At 36.8% G+C, this 10,556-nt stretch overlaps 1 protein-coding gene across 4 annotated transcripts; it reads left to right on the top strand.

The window, feature by feature from the left end:
- Positions 1 to 2,846: 2,846 nt before the first annotated feature.
- c7h14orf119 (chromosome 7 C14orf119 homolog) lies at positions 2,847 to 10,288 on the top strand. 4 transcript variants are annotated; one of them, XM_060873925.1, is made up of 4 exons: positions 2,847 to 2,997; positions 6,931 to 6,967; positions 7,729 to 8,091; positions 9,073 to 10,288. In XM_060873925.1, exons 3-4 carry the CDS (start codon positions 7,732 to 7,734, stop codon positions 9,244 to 9,246), a joined length of 534 nt encoding a protein of 177 aa, XP_060729908.1. In that variant the 5' UTR covers positions 2,847 to 2,997; positions 6,931 to 6,967; positions 7,729 to 7,731; the 3' UTR covers positions 9,247 to 10,288. The 4 variants fall into 4 exon arrangements, with proteins under 4 accessions (XP_060729908.1, XP_060729909.1, XP_060729910.1 ...); XM_060873927.1 differs by lacking the exon at positions 2,847 to 2,997 and adding an exon at positions 3,965 to 4,031; XM_060873928.1 differs by lacking the exon at positions 2,847 to 2,997 and adding an exon at positions 4,149 to 4,968.
- The last annotated feature ends 268 nt before the right edge of the window (positions 10,289 to 10,556 follow it).

The raw sequence follows: 10,556 nt of genomic DNA, 5'->3' as shown, positions 1-10,556 counted from the left end.
CCCAGTGATCAGCAGATTTGTCGTGTAGAAGCGGAAGCTTTTTATTTACCCCAAAACAAAATCCTAATTACGGTGGCAAAAACATGATGATCTGGAACACGTGCACTTATACTAATTTCGATAAACACTGTAAGGTATATAATGTAGTCAAAAACATTGCGACATTTACCTTCGTGAACATAGTTGCTTTAAAGGTTGCATAGCAACGCTGATGCTGGGTAATATCTCTTCACATTACCGCTTTACTAAAAAAAACAAACAAACAACTACTTCTTAACTGAGACAAATGGATTATATATATATATATATATATATATATATATATATATATATATATATATATATTTCAATATATTTCAAAAACCATCATTCTGTATGATTTATATGCTGCTTCTCTCATGGAGCCCGGGAAGTCAACATTTGTTGGTATTATTCTATTTAATTTGTGGAGACACTTTAATCCCTAACGAACGATTTTTAAATGTTTTTATTCTTTGTTATTCAAAGCTTTTTGAGCTTTGTTATTTCAGTTCTTTATTCATTTTTCGCCATTTTTGGCTTTTGGGCGTACGTAAACTTTTAGTTTACGCACAGTTTTATAAATGAGACCCCAGATAGCTATCGGATCAGAGAAAACGCATGAAGTGACCAGGGGTCTCATTTATAAAACTGTGCGTAGGATAAAAGTTTACGTACGCCCAAAAGCCAAAAATGGCGTATGGCAAAAAATATTCCGATTTATAAAACCGTGCGTACGCACACCTGTAAGCAATGTTCCCTTTATAAATCACAGATCACCCGCAGATGTGCGTACGTGAACCAGCCTCAAATCCCACCCTGTACACGCCCATTTTTAACCATAAATAGTCAATGCAAATCACTGCGTGGGCACGAGAATGGACCTCCTTATAATGAGTTTCCTCTGCGCTCTGCGGGTTTAAAAATGGGGTGAGGAGTCAGCGTCTCAGGAGGTAGCCATTGTCGCCTGTAGGTTATAATTATATTAAAAGCAACATTGTTATACTTATATTAAAAACAAAATTGTTACAGTTTCTACTTTTTAATATTGTTAAACATAAGCAAATTTGTTTTCAGATGGTACCCTTATAGCAATATGACTGTAGTCAATTGCACCGATTACATTTGTGAAACCAGACATTGCTGCAAATTGCATTTTAATTTCGGCCTGTTCTTGCACAGTGTATGGGAACCTGATGTATCGACTACCCATATTAAGTATACCATTCAAAACGACAGATATTATGGCACTCAGGGACGGCTGTGATATACCAGACCTATAGGGTGAGATGATAGATTCCAATAGAATTATTTCATATACAAAAAGGTCTTAGAGACAAAGTTGAGGATTACTTGTAGTTTTTTTATATAAATAATTTACCTGTCTGCCAATTCCCGCTGGAAACAGCCAGTTGCCAAGAACCCCAGAGAGGTGAGGACTTGTATTTGGACTGGGATGGCATGGTTCCGGCGTGTTGCCCTCTCTAATACTGGACCCAATTCATCACATAGATCCAAGAGCACAGCTCTAGGGAATCTAAATCGGCTTATTAGCCAGTCATCATAATGGGCCAGGAAATCATCATGGTCCCTGAAAACTCGTTCTCTCCTTATTCTGCCATTGGCGTAATCCTCCAACAGTGCCAGCAGTGCCATCATGAAGCATTACATACCCGGGTCACCGGAGGATTTATATGTTTCTAGCAATTAGATTTCATGCTATTCTGTATCACATGTAGTCGCGCCAGCTCCTCCTGCGCTCCCGTTGTGGACAATGTGACTGTAAGGCAGCGCTGATTATTATTTTTTTTATATATACATTTTGAATTACGTTTGGATTTTACTAGATGTATATAGCCTAAAACAATCGGTACAAATAACACTGTTGGATTTAATCTTCATGATAATGTTCTTATAATCGTTCTTCCCGCACGGTGGCTTAGTGGTTAGCACGTTCGCCTCACACCTCCAGGGTCGGGGTTCGATTCCCGCCTCCACCTTGTGTGTGTGGAGTTTGCATGTTCTCCCCGTGCCTCGGGGGCTTCCTCCCCCGGTCCAAAGACATGCATGGTAGGTTGATTGGCATCTCTGGAAAAATTGTCCGTAGTGTGTGATTGCATGATTGCGTGAGTGAATGAGAGTGTGTGTGTGTGTGTGTGCCCTGTGATGGTTTGGCACTCCGTCCAGGGTGTATCCTGCCTTGATGCCCGATGACGCCTGAGATAGGCACAGGCTCCCCGTGACCCGAGGTAGTTCGGATAAGCGGTAGAAAATGAGTGAATGAGTGAGTTCTTCCCACATTTATTTTCTACAATCTAACTTCAGTTCACGACCTCACCATCTGTGTCGCCAATTCCCTTTGTCTCCAGAATGTGCGTACGCACGTCTCAAAGTTTGCTTAAAGGTGCGCACATTTTCCCGTCAAGTTTGTTTTTATAGATCACAACCTTTGCGTGGGAACTGGCCTACGCACGTTTCCAGTCCCGTTTTGTGCATACGCCGTTTTGTGCATACGCATACTTTATAAATGAGACCCCAGGTGTAAAAACCCTAATACTGCAAAGGATAGGATAAAACTCCACTAGAGTGTGCACCTACTGCAAAGACATGAAAATAAGAAAAGAAAATATGACACTAGAAAATTCGCTTCGGAATACATCAGAGTTTTTTAAATCAAATAACCGACAGACAGTGTAAATACTCAGAATATAGTCTTTTTTGAGTCCTCTTCTGTCCACACTACAGTCCAGTAGGTGGCGGAAATGCACCTTTACGTTGGTTTGCAATCCGTCAATTAGTCCAGAAGAAGAAGAAGTTTCCCTTGGTTCAGTTTATATGACGTAGAGCTATGCTTTATTCCTGAACAGATATCATATTTTGTATGTGAAATTTTTTTTGGAGAGGTTATTGAGGATTACAGAAAGTTTACCTACCTGACAGAGAAACAGAAGGGACTTTTTTGTTCAGCATCTTTTGCATGTAAGTTTTATTTCATTTACTTTTAACAAGCAGCTGCGTGCCACATATGCAAAATAACGTAAATAAAATTTACAGAAAAAAAAGAGAAAGGGAGAGAAACAGACGAGTGAGACGGAGAAAGGGAGAGAAACAGACGAGTGAGACGGAGAAAGGGAGAGAAACAGACGAGTGAGAACGGAGAAAGGGAGAGAAACAGACGAGTGAGACGGAGAAAGGGAGAGAAACAGACGAGTGAGACGGAGAAAGGGAGAGAAACAGACGAGTGAGACGGAGACTGATTTCTGTTCACACATCACACTTCACACTTCAGCAGAGTGTCTCATATTATGAGGCAATGTGAAACGCCATTATGAGAGGACAAAAAAAAATTTAGAACAAACATATCCACTCTAATCTGAAGACAGCGTCCCTGAGACAGCTTTCCCAGGTCTGAGGGAAGTAGCCCTATACATCCTGATGTTTGTCTCTACATACAACTGCGAGGCAGCTTTCTCTACAATGAACATAATCCAAACTAAATATCGTTCCAGGGTCACTAATGAGCACCTCCACATGTGTATGAGAATGGCCCTGAGTTAAGCACTTTATTTAAACATACACAGTTTTCACATTTTATTTATTTTCTCTTATTTTTAAATGTAACCCTACTTTTATTTATTTAATGAGAGAACGTTATACATATCTACAATCATACATATGTTCAGTTATATGTTACATGACAATAAATATTGTCAAAATGTTTTTGAATTGTACTGAATTTATTTGATTTGACAGTCAGGTATTGATTGCTTGCAGATGTTGATACAACTACTAGTTTACTTAAATATATATCACACTAACTAGTTAGACATTATGATCTTCTGGACCTTTGCTTCAAGAAATTTTCTCTTCCATACAGTGTAGAGTGCCAAGTCTACACAGTAAAGAGGCAAATATTAGTGATTCAGCTCTACCTTTTGTACCCTAGGTGTGTGCGTTTGCCTTTGCTGCCTTTGTGACTGCCAATAAACCTAACACAACCGAATACAGTCTTCGTGAGTTTGGCTGATCATTTCTTCTTTGAAATTCAACTTTATTTAGAATTATTGTTTTAACTTATTGTCAGATTGTAGGAGCTTGCCTGAGTCATTGTAGGTTGGAGACAAATGTTTCCTACACTCTCTCTCGTCCTGTTCAAGCCTTGCTAATTAATGTTGTTTCTATCACCTTGGTGGTCAGGACTCATGCACATGGAATAACACAGCATCCCTGAACAGAAACCCTGTCAAAGGATTGCATATGCCTGAATTTTGCATATGCATATGCCTGAACAAAGATCCCCAACAACCACGTGTGCTCTGTTTCCCCTGCCTCAGCTTCCCACGTCTCACTCGGTTAAAGCCGCCTTTCCACTACACACGACAAACGACGGACGATAAACAGAAAGTCATTCATTTCCTATGGAAAGTCGCAAAGGCGCTGCGTGAGGTGTCGAACATCTGCGGATCCGTAATTTTCGGATCCGTTTTAAGCGTTGGATCCGTTAAAAAATTTGAACTTGTGTGACTACACCGCATCTGATATGCCGACCGGACAGGTTTTTATTAAAACGACCGGCAGATGTTAGTTAGGAAAGAGTGACAAAAAAGGCAAAAACAAGTGAAGAGAAAAGCGATGAAGAAAATTAAGCAAAATTTAAAATAGAGCAGCTCTATGAATGGGAATTTAAATGGTCGGGTAATATGGATGTCGTAACCGGATTGGTGCGCGTCGTGGACAGCTGATTAACAGCTGATGCACGCTTGACGACGTGGCCTGTCAGAACTAACGCGATGCTTGATTTAAGTTCGTTAATTTTAGTGAAGTTTAGTTAAGTTCCATTTAAGTGTAAAGTAGCATTAAGAGTGTACAGTAGCGAGTAAGTGAACGAAAGTGAAAGTGCACTATAATTCCTCCTGTTTACTCCTCCCTCAACCTCCGTGCGCATCTTCCGTAAGTAAAACCAGTTTATTTTTTTAACATTCTCTTTTATTACTGTATGTTTTTATACAATATTTGTCATTTATAAATACAGGTACTGTACATTTTTCATATTCAAAACACATAAACAAAACAACTGGAGTGGAATTTTGCGAGCTGGAACGGATTAATGGGATTTCAATTCATTTAAACGGGAAAATTGTTTTGAGATACGAGCAATTTGAGATACGAGCAAAGTCACGGAACGAATTAAACTCTTATCTCGAGGCATCACTGTATCACAAAATCATTGGGACAAAGGCTCAGATGTTCTACAGTTACCTTGTTCTTAAGTAAATGTAAAAATATTTAATCTAATTACTTATCTAATCTAATTAGGCATTATTAACTTACTATTAGTAACCAAAATGTGCTGCAAGATAGTTGACATAAATAACACAGAATCATAAACAATGATTATTAAAACATTAAAGCTAACTGAAAAAGAATACTGTTAAACAGTTAAAATACAGCAAAATGGGTAATAATATGTAAAACTAAATTTTTAACAGTTTAGTTGGACAGGTCCAGCATAAACATGTTTTTCTCCATTCATAATCAAAGAGGTCTGAGATAAGGGTTGAAGAAACACCTTGCTGAACACAAAAATTCATAACCAACCACTACTATATGGTGATTTGTTCTATAAAAATTAGGTATAAAAATCTGTATATAAAAATCACTCAATTGTGGAGCCCATATCCAGTGGATAGTGGATATTGAGGCAGTAATTGCATCCAAATGTAATTGCATGTAAACAACAAAAATCACTTTGTTATTACAAAAATGATTGTTTTAACTGAGGAAAAAGTTAGGACACCCTTCCCTAATAGTTATAATACTTAATGTTTCCCCTTTGGCTGAAATAACCTTCTGATATAATGTAGAATTCATAGTGGATTCTATGATGATAGATGTCATGGTGTCCAAATAATTTTAGACTGATCTGTCCAAAGCACATTATTCCAGAAGTCTTGGCCTTTGTCTCTGTGTTCTTTGGCAAACTTCAGTCTTGCCCTCATGTTTTTCTTAGACCATGGTGATACCTCCCACTTCAACAATTCAGAGCAAACCGAACTAAATATCTGAGGTTTAAATAGGGCAAGCCTTCTTTAATTAGCTCTGTAACAATGTGCTAATAATTTGTACCTGATGTGATAAACCTGTAGGTAATTTTATCCATTTTAAATAAAAATAATTGTGGGGATGTCCTTACTTTTACCTCACAAGAAAACCCATAAATGTAATTATTTAAACATGGGTGTCCTAATTTATTCATATGAACGTATATGTATGGTGGTCTTGTCTTGTGTCAGTCCCGCTGGTAGATGGCCCTTTAAATTTTTCAAGCCACCTGTCCATGGTGGCTGGTTCCTTCTGTGTGACAGTTCTCCAAAATTAGCATGCTTTAAGCTACTGGCTGTTTTTACAGGAATGAACACAGCAATAACACGCTATTTGGTTTGTTGCCGGTTTGGGCGTGTTGCACTCAGTGCATCTGAGCTGCTCTCTTTTGGAGGGTCATGAGCTTGTGGCTGTTCTCTGATTTGGCCACGGGGATTTTGCCGCGCTTTTACCACCCTGCCATGCCGCCACATACTCACGTACCTTATAGAACCAATTACAACAATTACAGCTGCAAGTGTCTCAGGGTATGGCTCTATTAGCTTCACATATCTAAGCACTGGGTTTTTTGCTCATTCTTCAAGGCAAAACTGCTCCAGCTCTTTTAAGATAGTTGTGTTGCATTGGTCCACAGCAATCTTCAAGTATGCCACAGATTCTCAGATGGATTGAGGTCTTTGCTTTGACTAGCCCATTCCAAGACATTTAAATGTTTCTTTTTTTAATCGTTTCAGTTTAGTGGTATATTTTCAAACTGAAACATGGTTTCTACAAGAATTGACAATCTATTTTACTCTATTTTACTTCCAGGTTGTAATGCAGAAAAATAGGACAAACACCAAAGAAGGTAAATACTTTTGTCTTTCCATATAATTACAGTGTGTTGCAAATCACTTTGTAAAATATGACAATAAAAGTCAAGTCAAGTCAAGAAGCTTTCATTGTCATTTCAACCAAATATAACCGATGCAGTACACAGTGAAATGAAACAAAGATCGTCCAGCACCATGGTGCTATGTAAAACAACAAAGTGCTACATAAAGTGCAATGTCTCCAGACAGTGCAAGACAAAAGACCAACAATACAGAACACTACAGGACAAAAAAAACACAAGAAGGTGCCGACCAGTGTCCATTCTGTACATCGTACAATACATTGTCAAAATAGGATTGTCAATACATGGTTCTTGCAAACATATATACACTTCATTTAAATCAGCAGTTGAGGTATTGAAATGTGGTGTACCCCAAGAAATAGCTCTCAAAAATAAGCTCTTATATAATATTATCATCAGCTCTAGTATGCATACATTGGGACAACAAGCTGGGTTTTTTTCATAATGTAGCATTATACCATAGATCCAACACTGGAGCACACATTGAGAATGGTAAGAAGTGTATATGAGTGACTTCACATTTGATATAGAGCACATCATAAGATTTAATTTAATATAATGTATGCAAAACAACAAGCAAGTGACAAATTGATCAACCAACATCATGGTAGGGCAGTTCAAAAATAGTTAACACCCTGCCATTCACATGCCATACTAGTTGATCAAAAACTTGATAAATCTGTTTTTATATAGTATACTTTTTTTTATCTTAGAGAATGGCCTGGTTTCATCATGCCTCGCAAGGAGAGAGCCTTCCACAGTCACCTTTTATGAGGAATCATACAACAAATAGTCGTATCGAGTCGCACCAGATTTCAGCTACACAAGTAGCTTTATCTGAGGCCCAAGGTTGGCCTCAGCATCAAAAAATGGGAGAGCAGTTACATTTCTCTTCCCTCAATCAGAGTGATGGTCCACTGCCTCTGTCATATGTGACTCTCCAGGAACAGCATTGTGTGGTTAGCTGGTTCCTTGGCTGGGGTCCCCCTCAAAGAGAATGTTTTCTTCAAGACCTGATTTCAAAGGCAGTACCAGGAAAGATTTGCAGCTTATTGGAGCACCTTAATAAACTTCAGGTGAATTTATTTATTCATTTTGTAACGATTAATCAGTCAGAAATGTCATATAAGCTCAATGCCAGTCTTATTCACTGATATATGTATTTATTCATGTTAAATGGTCATGCAAATATCAAAAACAAAAAAAATATTTTGACCTAATTAATCTATAAATATAAAAAGCACTTAATCTCTGACGGTCAATAGTTCTCTGAATGTTAAACACCTTGTGATCTGATTTAATATAAAAGCTACAATGTATGTTTATATATCTTTATTTTGATGAATGCAGCCATGATAATTTTTTTTAGTATAGGATTACAAGAAAAAAAATACATTTCTAGCCCATATAGTATATAGCTGCCTTGTAAACTTTTCCCATCTGCTTTTTCTATTAAAGCTGAATATTCCAGCTCCTTCAAGTTACTCTTGGCTTCTTTGAATAATCCCTTCTTTTCCCATTTAATGAATTTTGGTGGTTGGCCTCCACTATGCCTCCAGAATTGTGAACATACCATATTACTCTGTACAGTACATACCATGCATCCAGAGTTATTTTGTCTTTTTTTTATTAAAATACGTGCAGAAACTGGAAGTAAATAACAAATGCCACTACTGCAGACTGTAAAAAGAAATGTCCTCCTTCAAATTCCTGAATACATACACCTTGAGCAGATTGATGTAATTACATGCCTAAGTGTTTTGTCAAGCTTATTAAAGAGTTTATTATTTACATCCGCGTCCTGCATTTGAGTCCTCCCTTCCGGCCCATCCTGACAGTTTATTAAATGTCACACTGTTTTATGGCACATTTTATTAATTTGTTGTAAATACACATTTATATTTGAATAAACTTTTGCTCATTGATATCTAATCTTTTAAATGTAATGCATCTGTGAATGGGTTGTTTTTCCTACACCTTGAATCCTGCAAAATATGCAATTTTTCTTATAATTTCAACTGCAAATTCAAAATTCTGTTTCTCCCACTGCACTTAAGGTAAAGGACTGTCCTCCGAACATTTTTGAGTGTCAGTTGAGGCTGTGGACACAGTGGTTTGATGCATGGACTGAAGAGGAAAGGAATGTCTTTTTGACCAGCCTGGAAGAAAAGGATCCAGCCTTTGTTGCTCAGTTCTACAAAGGGCTAGCGAGTACTGCAGGTTGTAATTGATGGCTTTTGTATAAATAAGTAGGATTTGTTCCCTGAATCATTCATGCTATTATTAATAACATCACCTGCTTTTCCAAATCAGATAAGGTATAAAAGTTAATATATCAGCAGACAGGGTAATCATGCGATGGAGACAACAGAATGACATTCTTTGAAATTAATGTCTTAAGGAATTCTTACAGCATTTTTTCAGAATTGTTGCTGATCTGTTGCTGTTTTCATATATGAAAACAAAAATTTAAATGGTTACATGTCAAATGTATGATCAGCAAAATCTCAGCATTGTTTATTTCTGTTTAATGACAAACAATTTTTGTAATTTACATTTAATGCTGATTAGATTCTTTTTTTGTAAAATTGTTTTCAGTTGTGAGTTTATCTGTAAATCTAATAACATTAGTTCTCTTATGAAGGTAATAAAATAAATTATAAACAAGTAAAATTATGTAAGGCTGAAGAATTTACTTTTAAAAATTAGATCAGTTGCAATTTTTTAATGCCAAGTACTGCAAAGTTGTGACAGATTGCTGGTAAAGTATATGGCCAAAAGTATGTAGATAGTGTGTTGAATTTGTAAACTTTTTACAATTTAAATTTTTTTCATTTTTTTACCTTTTAATCAGATTAAGTATTTGTAGCATCACTCATTATAAAGATGTGAAAATGTTACTAAAAAGTACTCAAAGCACCTGCACATATGTGTTAATTAGAAAAAAAACTTTTTTTCTAAGCTCATTGTGTTTTCAGGGCCTAAAGCATGCTCTGTTATTGCCGCTATAAACTGTGTTTTAGTGCATATTTTTTCATTTTATTCATTTTAATTTCATTTTAATTTTTTACACTTTATTTTTTATTTTATTTTAATATATGCTTTGTGTCATATATTGGCTTTTTAAAGTTTGTGAACCTTTTTAGAATTTTTTGTTTCTGCATAAATATGAACCAATCCATCATCAGATTTTCTTAAAGAAAGTCTAAAAGTAGGCAAACTGAAAAAAATTAAATCTGTATTTTCAATGAAGGGGATGACATCAGGTCTGAATGGGTGTCCTGTTTCATTTCTGAGAACCTCAGAAAAAAGAAGCTTTGTTACTCATCAGGCTGTTGAGCACAGACAGATACAGACAGTAAAATGGAGAAACTACCCTCTCCAGGAGAGGTTGAGCAGAATTATATCAGTGAATTCTAAAGGAATGTCAGAAAATCTGTCTGTGAACTGACCCTTAATAGAAAATGGGCCATGCAGCAAGAAAAGCACAGAAGTCATTCTATTAAAGACAGGTTGAAGAGGAACAAAGTCAATTTTGGAA

This window comes from Tachysurus vachellii, chromosome 7 (assembly GCF_030014155.1).
Source record: "Tachysurus vachellii isolate PV-2020 chromosome 7, HZAU_Pvac_v1, whole genome shotgun sequence".
Lineage (NCBI taxonomy): Eukaryota > Metazoa > Chordata > Actinopteri > Siluriformes > Bagridae > Tachysurus > Tachysurus vachellii.
The sequence above is the reverse complement of the archived record's forward strand: the minus strand, read 5'-3'. Positions and strand labels throughout refer to the sequence as shown.

Coding starts and splice junctions, on each gene's coding strand:
- c7h14orf119 (XM_060873925.1), top strand. CDS start 7,732: ATGGCCTGGTTTCATCATGCCTCGCAAGGAGAGAGCCTTCCACAGTCA. Junction 8,092..9,072: donor AGCACCTTAATAAACTTCAG/GTGAATTTATTT, acceptor ACTGCACTTAAG/GTAAAGGACTGTCCTCCGAA.